The 26,006-nt window shown below is 42.4% G+C and overlaps 1 protein-coding gene across 1 annotated transcript; it reads left to right on the top strand.

The window, feature by feature from the left end:
• The first annotated feature begins 4,150 nt into the window (after nt 1-4,150).
• GRPR (gastrin releasing peptide receptor) lies at nt 4,151-25,368 on the top strand. Its single transcript, XM_008494781.2, has 3 exons — nt 4,151-4,569; nt 21,246-21,597; nt 24,976-25,368. The coding sequence occupies exons 1-3, from the start codon at nt 4,151-4,153 to the stop codon at nt 25,366-25,368; spliced, it is 1,164 nt and encodes a 387-aa protein (XP_008493003.1).
• The last annotated feature ends 638 nt before the right edge of the window (nt 25,369-26,006 follow it).

Raw genomic sequence — 26,006 nt, 5'->3', positions numbered from 1 at the left:
CAAAGTCATATTGTGGCAAAATAACAAACATGATGCACTTATTTGAAGAACCATGCTCTCCAAGAGATGATCCCATCTCCTCTCTGTCCCTTGGGTGCCAGAGGTGCCTGCTGTGGCGAGCACTGCATGGGCTGCCCCACTCTGGGGCTCCTGCCCCCCAAGGCAACCACTGTGAGAGCCTCAGTGTCTGCTGGTGGGTGCAGCAGCAAACTCTGGCTCCCATCACCAGAGCAACTCCCATGGGAATTCACAGGGGCTCAGAAAGCCCCTGATGCACTAGGTTTGTGCTATAAGTCCATTTATGTGTGAAGAAGAAATGAGCAGTGCCTTACAAAAGACCTCTATACGCTGGGCATTTGGGATCTTTGAAAACCTTGCCTGTTGCTGTCACTGTGGCAGCTGCAGCTCTCCAAGTGCCTTTGAAAAATGGGTCCTCATGTACTTTTCTCAAAGCAGATTGTGTTTGCTGGAAACTCTGGCTCCATTTCTGCTCATGAGCAGTGTAGGAGCCCACATTTCATTACCTTTCAAATAGGTTTGACTGCTTTTGAAAATTTTACCCATCAAGGTCTTTTACAAACATCCTCCATTGTGCACAATTAGGAAGATTGGTCTCTTTGAGGCTGTCATTTAGAGGCTGGATAAATGTTGAGCTGAAAAAAAAAGCATCTATTGAAAGTATCTGTGGAATCTTTCACTGGCCAACAGAAAACCATTATAATGCAGGACCAGGCTTGGGAGACCCACATTATTCTATTCACAGCTCTGCCAACAGCCTGCTAAGTAACTGCCAGTCACTTATTTTTTTTGGTGTGTGCATTAAGCTTACTCAGCTGGTGAAATATGGGTATTGATGTTTACCTCTTTGGAGAGAGGCTTGTGAGCTTGAAATGAGCACAGTAGCGGAGGTGCCTGAGCTCATACAAATGCCCAGATGTTTTGCCTGCTTGGGGAAGATAAGTGCTAGAGTGACATGAAAAAATAGATGCACCATTTATAATAAACAGAAAAAGATACACCATAAGCAAAATATCTCACATACAATTTTTACAAAAGACAAAAATGTCTCTGAGTAACATCTCAGCATTTCTAAATTACTTTAAATTACTTCTAGGATGTGTGCAGTTTAGGCAATTGTGAATAAAACTTGTGTACTTCACATTGGTAGTAATCATCTGCCCTGCAACAGTCCATTACCTCTGACATATATAAAGTTTTTATAATTCAAACTAAGTTTCAAGCTTCACAGAATCTAGGGGGGGTGGGTGGTGTTTATTACATTGTTTTGTTTGAGGTTTTTTCTGCATTTGTCTTTTCAGTTTCTCATTTTCTCTGGCCAAAAGAGGTTATCCTAAAACCTGAAACATGGGTTTGTTAAAACTGAAAAGTAGAAAGGTATAGCTGTAGACTTGAAATGCTTCCTGGAACAAAATATGAGCCTTGCAAAGATGAAGGCAAAATGAGTCCTCCTAGAACTCATGAGAGCCCTTCCATCACTGATGGATCTGCCTACGCTCACCTCAAATAAAGAATCATTGACACCACCGTTAGCTGGAAGGCAAGAAGTGGTCCCAGCCTCGTTTCCCTTTTCTTGCTCTGCTCATCCCCCATAGTTTGCTATGTGACAGAATGAGAGATTTCAGTGTAGAACCATTCATACTGTGACCAGTCATGTCTTACTTGTCCTATTGCAGAGGAGGGAGGAGGTGGAGATTGCAAACATACCACTTTGTTGTCCATCTAGAAGAATAAAGGCTCATGGTGAGAGTTAGAGCTCTGAGTGTTTGGTTTACAAATCAGAGAGACACAAAGTAATTTGAATGGGAAGGGTCTCAGGTCCCTCTTCCTGCTCAGAGAAGGTCACCGCTGCCTCCCAACCAGGCTGCTGGGCACAAGGCTCCATCAGGATTACACTGAGTGGCTGCTTCCACCTGTTCCTCTTGCTTCCTTTCTGCTTGATCCCAAAGTTCAGAAAGCAAAGAGGAGGAAGTGTGCATCCCTTTGCCATACAGCCCCTCTGCCCTCTTGGGGGAAGTTCTGGGAGAGGTGTCCCACCATGCTGTGTGGCTGGGCTGCTTCTGTAGCTCCATGGTGTCTCTCCACATCTTCCCCACATCCTCCTGTGTTGAACATGGCACAGCCTCCAGCTGGCCACTACCCAAGCTGGCAGCCTTGCAAAGAGCTGGCCCTAACCCACCAAAGTGCTTTTGCCTGCATGCCCTGGTCAGGCTGTGCGTGGTAGCTCTGCGCCCTCTGCTTTTGAGCCTGGCAACCTCAGGTCTATTTTTAAAAGCAGGCTTTTGAAAGGACAGAATACCAGAAAACTTGGCTTCTCCTCTGTTCCCTCAAGCTCTCAGCACGACACTGTCCTGGGTGCTTGGCTTGAAAGAAATATGTAAGGAGCCCTACTTAGAGTTAAGAGTACACATAAGTCCTCTGTTGACTTCCAGTGAGCAGCAGCAAAGCAGCTGAAAACACTGACCTGGGTCACAAGAATGAGGCAGAAAAACAGCTACTGAAGTCTTCTACTGAGAATTCCACCCTGGGACATATCTCCCCAGTGCCTGGACATTTTCCAGATGGTTGTCCTGAAATGCTTCCTCTATCTAGAAACCAGTGATCACGCTTTAATATCTGATTTGAATCACCTCTCCCCTTGCTTCCAAGTAATTCTAGCAGTCAGTAAAACATTCTTTTGCCTGCAAAAATGAGCAGTTGCAAGGGGAAATGTAAATTACAGCTTTATTTAATTCTGCAGGCTGGTTTCCAAATTAATTGTATTTCTCCACAGCCCAGAAAGCCCTTGTACATAATCAGAAATAGCCTATCTGTTATAAAGCAGTAAGGCATCAGTTATAGTTATATATTAATTAAACTCTAAGAAAGGGCATTTTCAGACTGTTATAAGCCTAGAAAGTTTCTCTCTGCTGCATTTTGATGTGCGGTATGATGAGTACCTCATAAATAGAACCGATGGCATTGAAAAGCAAATTTTGTCCCTTTTATTGCTACCTCCAAATTAAGACACTGACAAAAACTATGCAGGGTTCAGGGCTCCCTGGTTAACTGCAGCTGCATAGTGCTAATACTCATTTGCCTACCTTAACTATCATGTTGATTTTATCTTAATTGTCTTTGTTCAGTTCATTTGCCCTCGGGGACAAACTCGGCTTCATATCATTATTCTATTTCACTGGGACAATCGAATACCAGAGTGCAAACAAAGTTTGTGTGCTCATATTCAAGGAGGTGTGATTGCTTTGCAGATCACACTATTTGCGGCATGAAACCGATGCTTATTTTATTATTATCATCATTATTTCCTTTTATTTGGCGAGCCTCTTCTCACGAACGAGTATAATTTATTTTAATTTTTTTTTTTCGTCTAAAGAGTTAACAGTGATGTTGGTGGGTTTCACCACCCCCTCCTTCTCCTCCTCCTCCTCCTCCTTTCCCCTGGCCCAGGCAGTGAGGATGCTGTCCAGTAGGTGGCTGGCATTCTCCGGCGCTCGCCGGCGGCTCCCCCGGCGTTACCGCAGTCATTGAAGCGAGCCTGCTCTCTCCTCTCATCATGGGAAGCAGGCGAAGATCTGACGTCCAGAAGATCCTGCCTACAGGATCCCAGACGTCACCCGAGCCCTGCTTTTCCCTCCCTTTAAATCCAGCTGGCGAGTGCAGGTGCTGAAAGGCGGGAGAGAGATTTGCAAGGCAGCTTGACGGCGACTACCAAAAGTTCTTGTTTTTTTATAATTCCCTTCTTTTGGACTCTGTGCTGCTTGGCTGAGCTGAAACTGGGAATTTAGCAGTTTTGAAAATGCCTCCCACTTGCTGGTCTTTGACTTTGATAAACGGCCTTCCAGAGCTCAGGAACACCTAACAGCAAGACATGGCAGTGGGGAAAAGGACAAGTTTCAGGATTCAAACTACGCTTAAGGATGGTCTCCTTTCAACTTCTGGAAACAGCACTGTTGAGCAAGCTGCAGTTGCTTTTTGGTTTGCTTTCTGTCAAGCTGTGTCACAAAGTGATATGACTTTTAAACTTTTCTGACTGTTTAAAGCCAGCAGCCAGCAGCAAAATTACAGCAAGAAATTCAAAGGAGAAAGATTTGCCAAGAAGAAAGCTGTCTTCTGAGAGGAGAAAAGTAGGACGATGGCATCTGGCGACTGCCTTCTGCTAGACCTAGAAACAGATAACTTCATTCTCTGCAACATCTCCATCAACCAGAGTGCAACCCTCTCCCTCCTTGGTGACGACTGGTTCTACCCAGCGTTCCTCTACGCCATCCCCACCATCTATGGGATCATAATTTTGATAGGCCTTATTGGCAATATCACTTTGATTAAGATCTTCTGTACTGTGAAATCCATGAGAAATGTCCCGAATTTGTTTATCTCCAGTTTGGCTCTGGGAGACCTGCTGCTTCTAGTGACTTGTGTGCCTGTGGATGCCAGCAGGTACCTTGCTGACGAGTGGCTGTTTGGCAGAACTGGATGCAAACTTATCCCCTTCATACAGCTCACCTCTGTAGGGGTGTCAGTCTTTACTCTCACTGCTCTCTCGGCTGACAGGTAAGCTTGGAAAGAAGTCTTCTTATTTATGACTCCATAAAATGCTCTATTAGGAAGGCATATTTTGGGGTTACAAGTGTATTTGTAACCTAAGGAGGGGGAAAAGAACAGCTTTGGTTAATTTCTGGTGGCTATAAGCACACAACTTGAGGAGGAGGCAGACTGAACAGAGGATACTTTTCCTAGACTAAACTAAATGTTTGTGCACTTTAGCTAATACTCTGGCTTAATTAAAAGAAAAAACAAGAGTAGATCAAGCTAAAGACCAGAGAGAGAAAATAGCCATTAATGAAGGAAGCTCTGTTAAAAGACAGTATTGTTCATATTTGCAAAAAAGATAATTGATCTCTTTTTTCATGAAGTGTGAATCTACTGGAGCAGCAATTTAAAGTGTAGTTAAAATCAATTCTTTCTAGTGGCCTGCTTCCTTAAGGCTAATTGCATGTGAGGCCGTAGTTCATGAAATATGTTCCAAATATTCAAATGAAGATGCCTGAAGCCAGGCTTCTCAGTTTGTTGTAGCCAGTGTATTTCCCTTGATTAAAACATTTGCCCCTTATCCAACCAAAACTAACCTGTGCTTGTTCAGAAACTTTGTCTTCCAATAACGTTTAGTAAAAAATAGCACATAATAGCTTTGCTATTTTAGGATACCTGAAAACAAGTTTGACTTTAACAAATTACATGCTTCTAATAAGGCAGCTCTATTTTAGATTGCTGGGTTTTAGAAAAGAGTCTCAGAGCATTCAGGCTTAAATTCAAAAGGCATTTTAATTTAATGTTATTTGGAAGGATGAAGCCTACCTTTCTGGAAAGGTTTTAAGCATTTATCAGATTGTTGGCTCTTACAGAAACTCCTAAGCACAACAAAGCCAGGACAATTTGTTTTTAATTTGGATACTTCAGAAAGAGATTAAGGAATATATTGTCACCATACTAAAGGTATAAAATCTCACAGAAGTACTAATATTTATAATGAGAAAAAATATTTAAGTTTTGTTTTGCTTAAAAATGACCTGGGCATTACATTGCTTGTTTTCAAAGAAGTGAAACTAGGTTTGCTTTAGGTAGTCCCTTTCATGCCACTCTGTGTCTCTTCTCAGAACCTTCTGCTTTAAAAAGCCAGACTATTTTTGTTCAATTTTCAGTGCAGTTCATACACATATCTCAAGGTACAGTATGTCAATTAAAGCAAATTATTCCAATAGTGCAGAGGTAGAGCAGTCAATATGTTTATTAACCCCTCTCTGTTGGTGTAGTATAAAAATAGCACTGGAAAAGTTCACAAATAGTCCCTTAAACTTTCACTCCTGAGTTTCATGTGGTGGCTGGACCCCACCCTCGCTTCTTCTTAAGAAAGTAGTAACTATTATAAGTCTTCAGGAAATTCACCTTTCCAAAGCTGTAATGTAAGTTGTTCTAAGGAATGTCAGGAAAATAAAAAAGGCATCATAAAGAACATTATGTTAGAGATTTGTTGCTATCTGATCATGTGCCCCAGAAAGTAAACATTACAAATGCTTTTACTGAGCAGCACATCAGTATTTTTTTGCCTAAAGTGAGTGCAAAAGAACAGAAAACAGGAGCTGCAGCAATGTTTGGATTTGGTCACTTTAAATTCTCAATGCCAGACTTACCTGGATCCTCCTAACCATTGTGCTTCACTGCTAATCAAACTTTACACCACTTCTCAATGCTATAAGGGAGACAGGCATGCACATGGGAGACTTGATGTTCCCATTTCCAAGGGATCATGTCACCCTCTTCTAGTGCATCTTTTGTCCACTACAGAAGGAGACTGAAGCAAAACTTCGACTTTTATTAGATCTGTGTATCTTAAATGCATTGAACTACAAATGGCCCTTACCTATTATGTTTACTCAAGTTTCTGTTTCAGTGTATTAGCAGCAGTGATGGGATAATTTTGTTATAATACAGTCTACATTTTGTCAGCCCATTAGTCTATTTTCTTAAAAATGTCACCCTGAACTCTACAGCCTATTATTAATCATGTCAGAATCATTAGCAAAACAAAAGGTACATGGAATACTTCCAAGATATGAGTCGACTGTGACCAGCACAGTGATGCCTGTTTGAGTCTGCAGAGGGACTGGCAGCCCAATACCCTGCTGTGGGCCCTGGAAGAGGGAGATGACAGGGACAGAGACACCCAGAGTGCTTTCCTAGAAAACCATTTTAAAGGTCTGACCTGGCATTGCATGAAGCATGAGCAGCAGCTCAATCCTGCAGGAAAACACTTGCAGAAGACAGGGGCATGGTGGAGACCAGGGTAACATGAGCACTCAAGAGTCCAGCAGGTAAGACTGTTCAGGCATGGCTCATCTCACTTGGCTTTTACTGTCTGAGGTGAGGAGCCACTCCAAGATAGTCAGCAAGGTGTTTCCTAGTCCATGGAAAGAGATGACTCCAGAGGAGACAGGACAAATCACTGTATCAGGATAACTATCTTCCTCCTTGAGTATTGAGGAAGCCTTGCTGTTTATCATGGATTAGATGACCATATCTGTGATGGCTAATGTTCAGTGACATGAACCTTGCTTGTGGTGCTCACATGAGACATATGAACATCCCAGTTCTCATGAATCAAAGCCGTGGACCATGGGAGAGAAAACCAAACCATCTGCTGTGGCTATCATCACATGCCACTACCTCCAAGGAAAGGGAGACTTGTCAGAAAAAAGTTACGGAAGGTACTGTGGTGATGCATTCAGACTTGGTATCAGAAACCTTCTCTGTAAAGAAAATCAATTGAGTGTGATACAACAGTATCATTTCCACTGAAACACCAGGTGAAAGGCACCTGGGGTAGGTGTGATGAGTAGATACAATATGTGAGAGAGTGCTGAGGCATGTATGCTACTGGTTACAATTGTACAAATCATCTCAGTTGCTTTGGATCGCCTTTAGCCATTTTAACAGACTTTTGCACAGCCCACATCATGGGCACAAGAGTGTACCTTCCTGAGGTACACTTTTATTCTTTCCATTTTCAGTTTCCTACACGTTAGGCAGAGTTAATACTACTGAAGCTGTCATCTGCTGGTGACTGCAAACACTCAGCTAAGTGACAACCTCCACCACAGGGCCCCTAGGGCTGCTCAGTGGTCTGACCCACCAAGATGCAGTGGTTGTCCAGAGGACTGACTGCTCAAATGCAAACTTTTCTCAAGTAGAAACAGAGGAGCAAAGCACTGATGTCATCTTTTCCAGCAATGGGAGGCTTGCAGTCTGCAGGGTGCTCTTCATGCATGTTCACACACATGAGCCTGCCTGTGGTGAGGTGGGGCACAGCCAAAAGGTCCCCCTTTTCTGAAGTTGCTTCTGTGTACAGTCATAAGGCCCTTTCAGACAAAGGTTAAATTATTCACGAGTGTGTGGAAGAAAGCGCAAAGAAGAGTTAACAATATGAGCAATTTCTGTTCTGTGGGACTACTCTGGCTGCAGGGAGCTTGTGTCTTCCCAGCTGCATTTGCAGGAGCTCTTGGTGAGCCCTGTTTTCTTTCGAGCTTGGCAAACTTGCAGAGGAGCCAAGAGAGGGTTAAGTCCTGTGGTGTGCTTACAGCCACCCTCCGTGAGCGATAAGGCGCCAGGGCTGAGTATACAAGAGCAAGGAAGCCAGCAGTGGATGTGTGTGGATGCTTGTTTGTGTGTTTTAGAAGGGCTGTAAATGAAGTTGGCAGGGGGAGGACATCTGTCTGCCCTGCTGCTCCTCTCTGTCGAGGCAGCGGATGTCTTCAGATGTTATGCTGCTCAGCTTTGTCCCTGCAAAGAGGGAGTTTTGAGTTTGCCTGCCAGCCTGCCCTCCTCCTCCTCCTTCTCCACCTCCTCATCCTCCTCCTCGGTGTGAGGGGAAGGGGTGTAGAGGCGGCTGTGAGAGCAGTCACACCTGGGCCTCTAGCCCAGGCAGAAAATCCAAGGCTGGCTCAGCAAGTGACAGGAAATCAAGGAAAATCTGTGCTCAGTAAGAAGCAAAGCAGCCTATTTAATTGCCCTTGTCATGGGAGATGTCTTTATTTAATTGACTCTTTCTGCCATGAGTGACATGGTTTATACATTTGCATTTGAATTAACTAAGCTGTCAGGCACTGCTTACACTTCCCAACTGTTTTGCTTGGATAGTAAAAAAACAAAATGCTCTGGTGCCCTGGTGCAGTGAAACCTTCCTGAAATAGTGCTGGTTTTACAAGCACACAGCAGTGTAAGTGTAGAGCATAACTGAAGTTTTTAAGCAGCATCTTTACTTTAAACACCCTAGTATTATCTGGATTTTAGTTCTGGAAAACTGTGGCAGGGCCTGCCACCTGGAGCTGTCCTCTGGCATATGGTGAAAGGGAATGAGGACATCAAGAGACACATGGAGTGACATTACTGGTGAGGTTAGGTGGCTTACCTTGGTAAGAACAGCTGCAGGCAGGGGACATCGCAGTCTTGTGGGAGCTCTGATACCCGAAAAGGGGACATTAGCTTTGGAAATATTGACTTCAGTGGTTGGATGCAGGGATGCTGTGCTGCTTCCAGCTGTTCTGGGTTCCTGGAGCCACAGCCACAACTTTTGATGTTCCTCTGGACTCATATGACAGTTTGTTTTTCTAAGAAATAAAAAACTCCAAACAACTGTCTCTCTCAAAAAGAGAGTGCAAAACTTTTTTTAGCAGACTCATCTCTTGTGTTATTTGGATGTCTCCAGTCCCTACTACTCATATTGTGTACAACACCAGAGGAAGAGTAATATCTACATGTCAGTTCTTCTAAGTGTCTGGTTTATTTTATTTAAGGGAAACGTGCCACCATAAAATAAAGCTGTGGAAAGCCAAACCGGATGTCCATGGAGTTGATTTACAGAGTGATACTTTTATTTTTTAATACCGTCAGTTGAGAAGTGTCAGTTCTGTACTGGTTTTGACTTTATTCTGGGCAGCTCAGTCACAGAACTCATGAAATCCGGTCAGATCACTAAGGCACTATTTGGGGGGCAATTCACTTGTGCTGTAATTTACTGTGGAGCCTCAGGAAGGTTTTGAAAGGGTGGCAGAGAAAGCCACTCTGAACTACCAAGACAGCCCCTAGTCTGGTCAGTGTGAGTCAGCAGAATGATACCCCCACATGTTCATTTTGAATCCACTTACTTGACCCCAGCTAGAACATCAGTTCTTCCAAGTCAGAGAAGAAAAACAGGGGGACTTTGGACTCCAGCCCCAAGCCAAAGCCTCCTTTCCTGGGAGTAACTGGGTAAGTACTGGGTAACCCCTTCTCAACCCTTGCCCCTGGCACGGTGTCCATACTGCTGCTTTTCGTGCAGGGATGGCACAGGGCATGTACAGAGACTGTGTCAATGCAATACAAACACTCTTAACACCTTTGGTTTTAGCTTATTTCCTCAGCCCGTGCATCCATCTGCAACACGAGAAACAGATTAAACAGCACAAACTTTCTGAATATCTTGATTAGCTGGAGCAGATGGACAAAACACGATAGATGCACTTCTATAGCCAGGAACATTAGAGCTCCTGTTTATACCAGTGGGACTGCTGCACAAACCCGAGGTCAAAATCAGTGCTAATGTGCTGGAGACTGTCAATATTTAAGCAATCGAAAGGAAGAAGAGTTGGATTACCTATTGTTTACATTTCAGTGAAACCTAAAACCCCCAATCAGTTGTCATGGTCTCAGGGTACGAGGTGCTGCACACACCATTAATAAAGAGAGCGCCTGGCCATGGAGAATTTTCTGTCCATCAGACTGAACACAATGGGCTGGGACATCAACATTGCTTCAGCAAACCCAGTCATCCCATCAGCTCAGGTGGTAATACTTAGTGTTCAGATGCAGACAACAGCCTGGCCAGAAAGAATAGAGGATAGATGAGTGGAAAAATGAGAAGCTGGCACAGCTTCTGTATATGCAGGGAATCATCCAGTAGCTGCTTTATTCACTGTTTTAATAAGCTGTTTTATTTTGAAAGATACTCCAGCTCTAGCTCTGCTGAGTCAGAATCACAGAATGGTTTGTATTGAAATGGACCTTAAAGATAATCTAGTTCCAACCTTCCTGCCATGGGCAGGGACACCACCAGGTCATGAGTCCCCTCGCCTTGTATCTCACCAGTTCTGCACGTATATTCCCACTTCACCTCGTGTCATGTAAGACACCAGGCCCATAAGATCACTCACTGAAGGTTCTTTGACACTGCCTACTGCCTACAACCTCAGGTGGAGCAGGGGATTTTGGAGTCCAAAACTCCAATCTGTGCCCTGGGGCAGAAACCTATGATGGTACCTGGATACTTCACAATACTGAGGCACCAGAAGGCAAGAAGCCAAGTGCTGGGCTGTGTAGAAAGGCAGAAAGCTGAAGTTCCTTGCAGGAAAATTCCTTCCTGATTCCTGGTTAGTGATCAGTTTAACCAGAGTGCAGAAGACTGTGGAGTGTCAAAGGGAGAAGTGTTGTCAGAACTCTGCCTGTCCTGTCTTTCCCTGCCCTCTGACTACAGACAATTTCTACAACTTTATGGGAATGTTGGAGAGAAAACAATACCATGACACCCTGAGAGGAAAGAATGTTTCTTCACACCTGCAGACAGCCCTGAAGCATGAGATTTAGACACAGATCCAATGACCTGGGAGAACAGGAAGTCACTAGCAGAGACTGCACTTGTCACCCAGTTCTTGTCTGCATCTGTGCACAGAGGCTGCTGAATATCTTATAGGAACTGGATTAAAACTGATATTTTCAGTGACACTGGGCAACTTTCTGAGTATTCAGGCTAGAGGTGCACGTATCAGCCTATCCCCCTCATGTGTTTCCAGCAACCTGTTATCCTCATCACTTAAAAAATATGTCATATTTCAAATTTAAGTTTATCTGAATTCTAAGCTATGCATGATAGTCTAACTAATAGCATAAGTAAAAGGTGGAGAGAGTTGGGGTTGTTCAGCCTGGAGAAAATAAAGCCCCAGGGAGAGCTTATTGCAGCCTATCAACATATAAAGGATGCATACAAGAAAGAAACTCTTTACAAAGGCCTTTAGTGACAGGACAAGACACAACAGTTTTAAATGGAAAGAGGGTAGTTTTAGATTATCCATAAGGAAAAAAACTTTTACAGTGAGGGTGGCGAGACACTGGAATAGGTTGCCCAGAGATGTTTTAGATGGTCTATTATTGGAATGTTCAGGGTAAGGTTGCACAGGGCTATGAGCATCCTGATCTAGTGAAAGATGCCCCTGCCCAGGGCAGAGAATAGATTATCTTTAAAGATTTTGTCCAACTCAGACCATGCTGTGATTCTATGGTAAGAGCAGTCAGGGATAGCACTCAACTGCTCAGCCCCAATGTGCAGCTTAAAGTTCATATGAAGGTGATGGTCCATTATGATATCTATGTGTACTGAAGCCACAGAAAGGACTTGAGCATCATAAAACTGACTTAACTTTATAATAGTTAGCTCAGGTATTTGTTACACTAAAACCATGACATGGTGAGAATGGCACAGAATATCTCATTTTGTCAGGTGCAGAAGAGATGTTCCATTATCTTCTCTTGGTCTCTTCTTTCCTTGAAAGGTCCCCAGGTCTCTTTAGCATAATCTCTCTCTGGTACTGTATGTACTGCTTTACACCTGGCTGAGTTAAAATGGGTTCTGTTAGACTATGGTCATTAATCCAAATGACTCTACAGTATTTTTACAGTCTGGTCAGCCACTGTGTCATCTGCAAACTTTCTCAGCAAAGTTTTATAGCCTGCTCAAGGTAGCTGATATACACGATAAATAACACTGCAGCTAGAGAACGTTCCCAGGACCCAGGCTAGAAATGTCTCCACACACTTTTACCTTTTTACTGGCATGTTTGAAAAGCTGCTGGCAAGACCATGAAGCATGGGGTCCCTGTCTAGCATGGCTTAATCTCCCAGGCCAGACTGCTAATTTTAACCCTTTAAATTTAACCCCCTGGGCTGGGTTTGCATGGGTGTGGGTAGGGGAGGGATGCCCCTGATATGTGACTGTGCATATCCACACGTACAGTCACCCATGCCAATGTGCCCATGCAGGTTGTGCCTCCTTTGTATGCCAGCATAGCCTACACCCCTTTTTACATCACCTACAACATTGTGAAAGAACTATTGAAAAAGCATTAAATCTTCTGTGCATCAGACAGAACAGATTTATATTAATTACCATCTGCTAGCAGGACTAACATCTCCATCATTCTATCAACAAGTAGCCTTTGGCAACCCAAATCCTTGAAGTTTTCTCAGTCACACCTTCCATCTTTCTGAATTTCACAACTTTGGACCCACTTCTTGGGAAATTCTCCACATTTTCAAAATGTGTAAAAAATATTAACACCAGTTGATCCCCATCTGGTTCCTTTAATATTTCTAGGTGTAAATTACTCAGACCTGCTGGTGTAAAAGTATTTTTTGTTAGGAGATGTTGGCTCATATCTTCCTTAAAACAGCTTACAAGCTTGCTGGAGCATGTACAGCACCACACTTGTGGTATAGATACCTCCTCCACATTTGGTCTTAAAGACCAATATCTAGTCATTCCTTTTCACCTTATATCATCATTGTTTGCATCTTCATAATTTATATGTATGCCCGATTTCCTGTTTGGTTTTTTTTTTGTTCCTGACATATTTTAAAATGCACATTTGTATGTTACACAGTGACCTTTGATATTTTATTGGCTTCTCCATCTTCCCTTATCAGTCAACAACATATTTAAACTCTGATATTTGCTGTCATTTACTTTTGCTTTTTTTCCCATCTGTTGTATATTGATTTTTCAATTACTTCTTTGAGATTTTAGCATGACTCCTCACTTTATGTTATTCAGGGCAACTTTTTGCCCTGGGCAGTTGCTTTTTCAGGACAAAGTGGGGGGACACAGAGGAGTGTGTCCCTCCCCTCACCATCACTACCTAATAATGGTGATTTCAGGAGAAATAAGGCTGATTCTCTAGGGATTATTGTCTGAGGCCCCAGCTTTAATTGCCCCAGTAAGAGATTCAGTCCCCAGGCACACCAAGCCCTCAGTCACATTGACAACCCTGGAGACTTGGGCCAAGACAGCAAAGCTTTAGATGGAAAGTGTCACCAGGGTTTGCTCCTTCCTATGCCTGGTAGCCTGGGTGCCAGAACCATTCCTCCCAGCTCAGCTCTGGGCACACACTGCATTAAATACCTGGCAGCATGAAGCTGATCCACCAGGATATGAGTGTGAGCATGAAGACATCCTCATTTGCAGACTTTGTATGGGGGAACTAACTGGTTTTGAAGTCTAAGGATAGTTCTGAATGAGTGGGTTCCAGCTCTCCCTCAGCCACCAGGTCTCATATCCCACTGCAAGGACTGAAACAAAGTGTGAGGCTGTCCCTGTTGAAATCTTTGACTTGGGTTCAGGGCTTCATTCAGAGACTTGGCTAAAGATCACCTACACCTAAATACCCTGGGTGCAAACTGGGTCTTTCTAATAAGGAAAACACTGGCAGTAGAACACCCAATATTTATTGCAGTAACTTTCAAATCCATTGTTTTCCATATACATAGTTAATTTTGGAAATATTTTATACTCTGGGAGGTCATGGTTAGGAATATCACAGTCATTATTAAATGGTTATTATTTACAGTCTCTTCCCTGATGTGTAGTATAGTTCAATGGTCTCTCAAATCCCCTCTCTCAGTTTTGACCTTAGTCATTCCTAGACCGAAATTGCCATTTATCCAGACTCCAGGATGATCTAGCAGTATGCAGGCATATAGACTGAAATTTGAACACACACTTCAAAAAATGAGAACTATATCACTTCTATCATTGCTTCCTTTTTCATTCCATTTAGATGTTAATCAATAAAAAGAGAAAGAAAGTGGACAGTAGCTGCCAATGCATGTAAGACCCACCTGTAAGACATGTCTTTGTGTCTATATGCAATTTACTAAAATAAAGATTTTAATAACAGATGTTCAGCCAGAAGACATCCATAATAATGATAATCCTAAATATGCTGAAAGCACATAGACCCAGAATAGATTGTGAGAGTGTGTTGATGAGTTAGACAGTCTAGCAATTTTGTGGATTTATTGAATTTGTCTTCAAAGCTATAAATATTCATAAGATGTATAGTGGAAACAATAAAGAAAGTTCAAGGCAATGCATTTCTCATTATTTTGTTCAGATATTTAGTAAGACTTCTTCTTTGCTCTCCAAGTGGAGCTTCTATCTCAACAAGGCTCCATGTGCTTCATTTCTGCAGTCTTTGCATACCATCAACAACTTCTGTGCTGTTTGAGGCTTTTTTTTTTTTGCATGGTAATTGAGCAAGACCTTCACCTTATGTATACAAAACAATAATATGATACTAGTAGGACATAATTACAAAATTTTAATGAGGAAGTTTTAATTCAGTCTATTCATGGCTAGGACCTGATCAGTGTGCATGCATTAAGATGACAAATGGGAACAGATGACTGGGGATCAGAGAAACTGTGAATTGCACATCTTTTCCCTATCTTTCAGTTACAGGTGGAAACAGAAGAAATATGGGAAGTATGCTGACTGAAAAGTAGTTCTTTCACCATTACTATAGAAAGTGCTGGTGATTTTCTGGTGCTGGGAAGAACTCAGCATTTTTACTTCACAGCAATTCACATGACTATTTTTGTAAGACAGATTGAAAGGCATTAAACCATTCTGTTCCAACTAATTTCTGCTCTATTTTTTTAAAATATTATTTCATTTTCAGGTTCACATTAACCCAACATCTCAAAATAGAGCTCAGTTTAAATAGATTCAAAAGTCTGTAAGTGGATTTCTCACTTCAGAGAAAAAAGAGAGAGCAGCAACATGTTAAATCTTTCCTCCAGCCTTATGCAGACTAAAGAGTGGGGCTGGAAATGAAGCAAGGGTGGGTAAGCCTTCTGCAATTTTGTTTGAGCAGGTTTTAATATGGTTTTTTTTTTTACAACTACTATACAAATTCAGTAGTGTTGCACAGGATCTTTTAATGGAAACATAGTAATGGATGATACATAGGACATAGTAATAGATGATACTATTTGAAGGAAACTTTCCTTGAAACTTAAGAACTGCAAATTCATTTTGGAAGGGTAGTGTCCTGTTTCTCTGTAGAAAGGATGGGGAGAATTATTTTTTTTCTTTCATATTTCTTATAAGTGTGAGGTTCAGCTGCAGGAAGATGAATGTGCTTGGAAGGACTGTGACAAAAAATGTCAGTACTCTGTGTTAAAGCCTCTTTCAGCCATTTTCTCTTGCTACACTCCCACTGATGAAAAAAGTAAGTAAGGAAGAGTTATGGCTGCAACTTAGTGCATCTTTGTAAGTGAGATAAAACAGACAAGAGGAATGCAGTGGCAGGCACAGAGCTGCTGTGCCATCCTTGCTGTTATATATTTGGTCACCAGGCACATCTCAGACAGCCAAGTACATGTGTGACCAGCTGCCTTCACTGCCATAAGGAGGGATGCTGCTTTCCCACTGCCACTGGCAGCAGCTGCAGTCACACACTGATATGTTGTACTATAAGACCCTCCGCTCATGGCCCCAGAGGTACTACTGTAACAGAGAACACAAATTATTCTGGCTGAAATTAAGCTCTACTGTCGTACCACTTGTAAAGGTATTACACAAGGTGGTATCTTCCATCTTGCAGCCCAAACTTACAATATATACAATGACAGCTATTGTATGGGCCATCTACACTAGCTTTAACTGCTGACATAAGGGGCAAGGGAAAGGCAGAAGACAAAGCAAACATACAAGAGGAAAAGCTACTCCAGAAAAAGCATAAAGTTACCATGCTAAAAAAAAAAAAAACAAAACAGAAAACAGACAGTGAGACATAGGGAGATAAATTAATTTTAAATCCAAGGGAAACATCTGATTTCCCTTCCTTATTAATTGTTTTAATTTTATTTTTGTGACTGTTGCAGCAGGCACAAGTAAGTGGATGAAAGTGACAGGAAAAAAAATATGAAGGATGCACTGAAACTACAGCCTTAGGGATAAGGTCCTTTCTTCCCCAGGGTGAGGGAAAAACTGCAGCCCTTCATACCTCTGTGCTTGAGAAGGTATAGACAATATGTCTTTGAAGGCAAAGCCTGTTTATATTTCAGCTGATGAGTATTTTCTTGTCTCAGATGAGGAGCACAAAGGGTGGCTAAAATATTTTGCACCATCAGAGAAGCTGCATATAGGAAATTACATCCATTTGGGGCCTTATTCTGATTTCTTACTCTGATTCTGATTTCTGCCTTTGGAGAGTCTATCTGTAACTGTCTTTTTTCAGGATAAAGCTACTTCTGTGTTTATATTTGAAGTTGCAGCTTTGGGGATAAGTGTACAGTATTAACCAATATTTTCATAGTCCAAGTTTTGGAGTACATTAGGTGCTGTTGTTGTTAGTTACATTAATACTAACACAAAGGTAATGACACACTTTTCCAGTTTCTCTGGCATCTTAACCTCATTGGGAAATGTGTTTACCATAGAAGAACCTCATGTGTGTCAGGTTTTAGTGGTTTATGGTCATTCTGGTAGTTTCAGTGGTGAGAAACAATTATTCATTGAGCACAAGAGATCCTAAGAGATGTATATCAGACATTTTCCAGTCTTCAATAGAGAGGCATGCACTCTGTAGGATCCTACCAATCCCCAGTGAATTTTAGGGATTAGATTAAGAAGTGATCACCCATTATATGTTACTGAGTTCTAGCATAATGGGTTGAAGCAACCCTCTCACTACACTCCTGGAGAAGAAGGACAGCATCAGTCACAGTGGCTGGTGAAGGGGAGGATTGCCCTGTGGGGTAAGTCTTCACATGTCCTCATGGACTGTGATTATATGAATTGCATGTATTTTCTTTGTCTGGACTTCTTTGAAAAAGCCTGTGAGGCACAGAGATCACTGGCATCTGTCCTGGCCAGAGAGCCACTGGCAGCTGCTGTGCACAAGGCAGGTTGCTGCTCCACAGGCACAGTGGGAACAGAGAAGTTCAAAGAGGGAGCAGTAGAAAAGGTCTTTGATATTTGCTATCAGATTGGCAACACAATCGTTTTCTTCTGGGCTGCTTGACAACTGGAAAGAGACTGGAGTTGACACAAGTTCTTGATTCAACTGAACCCTTAGAGGGCATTTTATTCTTTTTAAGCTTTGGCCTTTTTTGTTGGGCATGAATCATACCTTGGGTTTTAATCTTTTTTTAAAAAAAAATTGAATTAGGTCTGGAAAGGAGTTCAGCTGTAAAGAATGATACTAAGCAATAATTAGGGAGTGTGAATGTGGCAGCAAGCAGAGGTTCGGGGCAATGTCTGGATCTGCTGCAGGCACACTGAGCACTCAAGGTGAGACAAACTCCCAGAGCCCGAGTTACTGCATGGGATGGAGATAAGGCTGCTATAGACCTTTGTGGGAAGGCTCTCTCAGATGGCCACCTAGGTCTGTAGCTCCACTAGGGTAGATGGGGATATTCATCCATGTCTTCTTCTAACTGGACTGGTTTATTCAATGGCTGTATGCTAATTATAGGAAAGTTCTGTACCTCAGACACCTAAAATTAGCTATGAAAGTAGTCACCTCTTTGCTCAGGCTCCAGCTACAGAAAGCAGAAAGGGGAGCATGTCCAGAGAACTTACCATCCCACTCCTCTCAGCCACCTGCTTTTGCCCTAGAGGAGTCACCTCCAGGGTTGCCTCTTTCTCCCCACAGACTTTAGCAGAAACCAAGGCACTTGGGCAGCTGTTTTAGGTGAGGTGCATGGCACTCACATGGTCAAGTGCAGGCACAGAGAACTGGATTCAATCCATCCAGCTTCAGTTGGTCCCTGGATGGCCATTCCTACCTCAACTTTACCTGCAGACTGTGCTTGTCACAGGAGACAGAATGGAGTGATGTAACATGAACAGATGCTGAGAGATTTAAGTTTGCTGGAGATGCAAATAGCATGGGCTGGGTGTCACTCTTGTCCCAGAAGTGTGGCCTGCCTTGGAAAAGTCAAACTGCTCAAGACTGAGCACCTGTGAAGCAAATCACAACTGATCTGGCATGCAGAGCAGAAAAACTCACATTTTCAAAACCAATTTTCTAGCTTTGTTTTATCTTTTTTGTGTGTTTTCAACTTCATGTTTTTGGTCCACACTGAGACCCTTGCAAGCAAAACCTCTCTCAGTTCTTCTTTTCTATCTCCTGTAGGAGACTTTAAAAAGAAGCTAAACGCTTGATAATCAGTTCTAGTGTTCCTAGTAATTTCTAATTATGTTCTTTCAAAATTACATTGTTTGGAAATGCCATCTCTCATTAAAACGTATTCAGAACTTGGAATGCTTTCATTTTATGACTCTGCCAACTCTATTAGTGTTAGTACAAATAAAATATAACCTCTCTTTCTCTGTATTCTTTAACCCATTCATGACACTGGGAATTAATACCAGAAAGTATTCTCTCAACTGCCTATATTATATAAAAAATCCCTGATATAACTTTGCTATCATGCCATGTTGATAAGCATATAATAAGCCCTTGCAGAAATGCCTTTGAATACTCTAAATTTGTGAATACTTTAATATGTAATTAATTTCCTTTTGCATTTATCTTCCTTAGGGTTTATTGAAGATGTTCAGTTAGCTGCTGCTTCTGTCAGTGATCTATAATGGGTCAATTAGACTATACATTGGGGAATTTCAGCTACATTGTTTTAGTAATATACTCAGCACTTCTCTTTCATTACTGCAATAGTTGTAACATCATATTTGTTCAAGTGCTGTGATTTTCTTCACCCGAGATGATGATCATGCACTGGAAGATTATGCTTTGCAGTTTGACACCACTTAATCCCCAGCTTCAGAGTGCAACTTAAAAAGGTGCAAAGCAAGCCTGAAAAACAGTGTCTGGCTTCTGCAGGAAGCTGTGCAGCTGGAATAAAGGGGGAATGGAAAGCTTGGAAAGTAAGTGGCTAAACAGAAGATTAATGAGCAAGGTGTTTGGAGTTCACTGAGGGAAAAATTATCTACACAAGGCGTGTGGGATTGTATGAAGAAGCATTTGCTAATTATGAGATGTCCAGATACAGCCTTTATAAACCCAAATACAAATACATGTAAATATAAGTATGAATACATTCAAATGTAAATAAATATTATAAATAATGTAAATAATAAAATATATGCACATAAATACACACAGATGTACACACATTTACCTTCTATTTATATACATATGCGGAAGGACAGGACAGGGTAGGTATTTTGAACAAGGTATAGATTATAACTAGAAGCTGAATGTGTTTTTATCCTCCAAATAAGGTAATTGCCCAAAACAATGCAGGTCTGATAGAGTCCTCTCTGTAATGAAAAGGCAGGATATATTATGTAGGGAATCAGTAGCATACACGTTGTGTCCCTGGTTTGGGCTGCCTAGTGGATGGACCCTGCTGCATGCTCCCTGGTGTCTGGCAGGACATTATTCCTACTGTCCCTGCTCCCATCCCAGTGCCCAATTCAGATGGGTGAAAGAGCCAGGGTACTGACTGGAGATTAGAAACAAACTCTGGAAGAGCCAAATGGGAGGTGTACCCTGCCATGCCATAAGTGGGCTGAGACACCATGGTACCCAGGCACCCCTGAACTCCCAGAAAGTTGACAGTGACCAAGGGATCAAATGGGCTGTGGCAGTGTGATGTGGGTCCTGGAAAAAACATCCAGCAGATTGTAATTCTAAATAATGATTTATGAAACCTGCAGATATTCCTTCCTAACTGCCTTTTTGTTTTGTTTTGTTTCTACTGTGTTCATTAAATGCATATGTGAGTTGTGATTTACTTGGAATGTACACTCCTACCAAAGCAGATCTCTAGCAGTTATGAAGCGAATTAGGATCAAACAAGTTTGCTTCTTTCTTTTTTTTTGGATTCTAAAGAACAATTTTTTTTAAAGGCTGAAATAATGAAAAACAAATAGCAAAAAAAAAATCTTCTACAATTGCAAATCAGAAAGCCTTCTACATACCTAGCATAGAAAGCAACAATATTTATTTTCTTCAAGAAAGTTAGTTAACAGCTCTAGCTACTTTGCCTGGGTGCACTGAGTTATGGACAGCTCTTAATTGCCAGCTACACCACCAAACAGCAGTTAAAATTTGCAACATACTCTTTGTAGCTTGAGAAAACATAAGATTTGGTTTGCAGGAGGCCTGCATGCTCACAGTTTAAAATTAAATGTGTGGCAAAACCTCCACAGTTTTCTTCAGCACTGCTCTGTGAAGGGGTGTAAACTGTTGTAGGCTTTTGAAGAGAAGTCTATGAGCACAGCTCCTATCTTAATGCTATTTGGACACAGATATTAATGTCAGGCAGCACTCTGCTTTGTTGGGTCGATTAGAAATTAAATGAACTCAGGATCAATACAGATGAAACTGAATGGGGCTGTGACAGGTGGCTCTTGTTTAAAATGAGAAATCTATCAAAAATATTGAAATTTAAAGCACAAGAAAGAAAATCAAAGTCTTGAGTAAAGAAGAGTTCTATTGTTTGTTCATTTCTTGTTTTGTTGTTTGTTTTTTTTTCTAAATGGAAGGGTCAAACAAGCATACAATGCCTGAGGTTTGAGATCAGTAAATTATTTCTTTGTCTTTTATTTTTAGGTATAAAGCCATAGTAAGGCCGATGGAGATCCAAGCATCACATGCTCTGATGAAGATTTGTGTGAGAGCTGCTACAATCTGGATTGTATCCATATTGCTTGCCATTCCTGAAGCAGTGTTTTCAGATCTGCACCCTTTCTATGACAAAGGGACTAATAAAACCTTCATCAGCTGTGCTCCTTACCCACATTCTGATGGGCTGCATCCCAAAATTCACTCAATGGCATCATTTCTGATCTTTTATATCATTCCCCTATCTGTAATTTCAGTATATTATTATTTCATTGCTAAGAATTTGATCCGGAGTGCTTACAACATCCCCGTGGAAGGAAACGTGCATGTGAGGAAACAGGTAGAGATTTTACTTTCTTCAAAAATCCAGGACCATTCCCCATGAATGTGAGAGAAAAGAGTACACACACAGGGGAATTTATATTGGGACAGCCTGCACCTGATGTGCTAGAATAGGTGGGCTAAAAGAATTTAAATGATTGGCACAAACCATGGCACAGCATTAAACAGTTAAAGCATCTTCTCCTGTTTCTTAGTTCAGAGACTTTGGCAAGGATGGTTACCATGGCAAACACAGCAGGAGACCCATGCCAAAGCCTGGGAAAATATTGACTGGGATGAAGGGAAAGAGGCAGAGCTGGGGATGGCATTTGGAGATTGAAGGCGAAGGATGACACAGGAAAAAAAATCAAAACTTCTCAAAGTTGCTTTGGCAGAAAGAGAGGACCTTGGGTAAAGCCTCCAGTCCCCAGGGAAGTTCTGGCTCTGTAATTTAATACTCTGGACTGAGAAGCAAATGGGACACAGCAATGGGGGAGTGGAGGTAGGGGAACCTCTCTCCTGTAGCCAGGGCCAGGAGCAGAAGTTGTTCAGGGAAACACAGATCTGCTCTGTGAGAGCTGCCATGTCTCCTGGGCTCACCATGGCTCTGGTTCTCATCTGGTGGTGCTGTGCCACGTTGAGAAACCAGTACAGGCTGGAGAGGAACTGGGGGAGTGTAGACCAGAGGAGGACAGTGGTGGATGCAGGGTGCCCAGGAGGGAGGAAAGCAGGACAGTGTGGAATCTTGATATGCTGGTTACATCCCTTGTTTAGGGTGTGATCTTTGCAGTGTGGAATCTCAGGAGGGGAGTCCTAGCTTCTTCCTCTAAACCCTTTAGTCATTATAACTGTCCTTCTAAAAATGCCTTTTTCCAGGGGAGTGCTATTGGACATAACAGCCTGCCCACCTCTTATTTTCCTTCTAATAAGCCAGACTGGTCAGTCTTCTTTTTCATCCAATAGCTGGTAGCCTCAGGTGTCACCTTAGGACAGTCTTGATTTATACAAATAGGCTATTTTCTTTGAATGATAATGCAGTCTTTCAGTCTTCCCTTTGCATCCTTGAAAGCAGTTTCTTTTGTTACTGTTACTTGTGAGTGGGACTTTTGTAAAACTCTGCAAACTGTCCTCCTGCAGAACTCAGAGCTGGGCTCATTTCAGCTGGGACCTGTGTATTTGAAGTGAGTTTCAGGCTCTGGTTGAAAATGGGTGGCTGAAAATGTACAAGTCCTGAACTTAAGAAAGAGGTTTTAGCCAGGATGTGCCTCATGACTTCTGTTGAAAGCAACTGGACAGGAGTGTCATCTCCAAGGGGAAATCCAAATACTGGTTGACCAACAGGGTATTTGAGGTCAGTCCTTAACTTTACATGCATTTGAGGTAGTCCAAGTAAGGAAGCAATGGCAGGGCAACTTGTTTCTAAACAACATATTTACCTAACATCTTCCTTTCCACTGAAGATTTGAAACTAAGCAAACTGAGGTTTGCTTCAACCTAAGCTAAACTGACACAAGCCATTCTTCAGCTCAACAAATGCCCATATGATTGCACCTAGCTGACATTTCCACCTTAGTCTGACCTAATGCAATCATCTCGCGTAAGCATCAGATGCTGAGGTGAAGCAGTAGGACTGGAAAGCTGTGTTTTCTTCCCATTAAATGATGTGTGATCCTTGAAATCCTTATCCTTTTCCCCTTATGAATGTGCCTAAATTCTCCCCTGCAGTCTTTTTTTCTGCTGATCCAATTAGTGTTTTGATTAGTGGCAATAAAGCAAGAAGTAAAACAGCTTTTTTTCCTCCTAGATTTTGGCAAGAGGACTCTAAAGAAAGCAAAATGCCAGGCTGCAGCCTAGCACTGTCAGTCCATCATTCCCATTCTGCAGTGCATTCAGGAGCAATAGTTGTCTGAGATAACTCATATTGATTTCTTTATTGCATTGCTTCCTTTCTTTATGTGATGTAGCCTCAATAGCTCTATATCAAATTAAGGATACATTTTAAAAGAATATATGGTTTAGCCAAGGACAGCCCTTTCTTGAAGGATCTAATTTTCAGCCTGCTCTCTGGAGACATTAACATCTGGCACACGTCAAAACCCCCAAAAATCAGTGGCTGATTTTCAGTCAGTGATGTTAAAGAGGCACCAAATAAAGTCAAAAATGGGCTTGTCAGGTCTCTTCTGCCTACTCCTTGCTGGCAGCTGTCCTGAGGAAAGACCAGCCTGTGTAAGCTGCTAAGTTTCTGAGTACCTGTGCAGCTTGGAAGGGGAGTGAGGATGATGCTCTTGGGAGCCTGAATGGGGACAGTTGCAGGGACTGAGTTCTGACAAGTTCCCTAGGAATTCCTGGGAAGAGATGCAGAGATTACAGGAAACAATAACATTATGAAAAGTCAGTGGTCTGACAGCTTGCTGTGCCTGCAACTTCTGGCTGCACAACCTCTCCCAGCGAGCAAGGACAGACAGCATTGTCTGTCCTCTCCTTTTGGGAGATCTTTGTCACAGCTCTTGTCTTCATTAGGAAGAAAGATGTGTTTTTCACTGGCATTGGTGTGCAGCACTGGTGGACAAAAGACAAAGTATGGTTTACCTCAGCTGCCCTGGGTTGAACAATACCTTTGGGTTGACTCCAAGACTGTACACATAAGTAAAACAAAAGTGTGGCTTGTCTGCATGAAGGTTATACTGTGTAACATTGTAAAAACATTTTTCCCTGACAGAGCTCAAATTATGCTAAGAGAGGTGGTCATCCATCTGTTCACCACCTCCATCTGCATTCTCCTTGTGGCCTTAGCTCTTTCAGCTGCCTTAAAAGCTTTCGCTGCTGCTTCAATGTTTCTCCAAGTGCAGAATTTCCTCTCAGTTTCTGCATCTCCTTTCGCCTCTGTGCTGCACTGGGTCTCTGAGGGCACTGAGCTGTTGGCAGCACTTTTGCATACATACACCACATGGCCCCAAGGCAAAAACTCCTGCCTCTGGACTATCCGAAATATCCCAGGCCCCTGCCCCATAATCAATAACAATATTACCACCAATAATAATAACTTAATATATATAAATTACCTAAGAACAGATATGGGGTTAGCGAATGCAGGTGTCTGAACTTCTTTTGCCTCAGCTGCGATTTTACAAAGTGAAAAGGCTATCGGAGTTTTACCCCTCAGCATGAAAGGAAAGCCTTAGGTAGTAAATTTTCAGACCTATTTCTTTTTAGAGGAAGGGGTTTGAGGAGATACAAGGAGGGTTCTTGACTCTGTTTGTGTTCACCTGTGGTCCAGATTGCCCTGCTCTTGCCATGCCACCTGTTCGGTGCCAATCCCAAAGCTGCAGCTCCAGGAGAAAAACCTACAGGTCGGAGCTAGGTGTAGCTGCTAACCTGCATTTCTTTCTTCTTTCAGATTGAATCCCGTAAGCGCCTGGCCAGGACAGTACTTGTCTTTGTGTGCCTCTTTGCCTTCTGCTGGCTTCCCACTCACATCATTTATTTATACCGGTCCTACCACTATTCAGAGGTGGACACCTCGATGCTGCATTTCATCGCCAGCATCTGCGCTCGCATCTTGGCATTCACTAACTCCTGTGTCAATCCGTTTGCTCTCTACTTGCTGAGCAAGAGCTTCAGGAAGCAGTTCAACAACCAGCTTTTCTGCTGCAGAGCTCGCCTCCTCATCCGCTCCCAGAGCATGGCCAGGAGCACCACACGAATGACCTCCCTCAAGAGCACCAACCATTCCCTGGCCACCTTCAGCCTTATCAATGGCAACCACATCTGCCACGAAGGCTATGTCTAAAGGGCACAGTCAGGGACCAACACATCGCATGCCTGGCGTGGCTGCTTGGTTTTGCTCTGTGGGGATGGTGAGTAGCACACACACGTGCACACGTGTGTAAGTTTGGCATGCTCAGAGAAATCAGGGGAGCTTCCAGCATCCAACGTTTCATCCTGGACTGAGACATTGCTGGAGCAGCAGATGACTGAGCAGCAGCCTACAGGATCTCCCTGGGATGCTCTACATTGCTTCAAGTTCCACTGGTTTTAATGAGAGCAAAGTGAGCATCATAAGATCAAATCTAGTTTGGCTCTGCAGGTTCTCCATTGCTTTCTGCTCAGTCCCAAACTCGGGCAGACTTAGAGCAGTGACAAAGACCATACTCATTTTTGTCAGAACGGTTGCCTCCAGCAGTTCATGGTACAATACATTTTGACACCAAAATAAATCCATTTAAATGAGGTAAAGACTTTTACAAAGAGGTTCAGTTTAGGTCATTTACAGACTTTTTGAGTATTTATTAATGTTTGAGTACAGTATTAATTCATGGTGTACAAAATGTCAAGAGTTTACTGGGGCATGTCAGTGGCCCCATCAGAAATGAGCAGTATCTTGCACCACATCAATGTGAAAGCAGTAATGTGAATAAATGTGAGCTG

Source organism: Calypte anna, chromosome 1 (assembly GCF_003957555.1).
Source record: "Calypte anna isolate BGI_N300 chromosome 1, bCalAnn1_v1.p, whole genome shotgun sequence".
NCBI classification, from domain to species: domain Eukaryota; kingdom Metazoa; phylum Chordata; class Aves; order Apodiformes; family Trochilidae; genus Calypte; species Calypte anna.
Note: the sequence above shows the minus strand (reverse complement) of the source record. Positions and strands in the feature narration are given on the sequence as shown.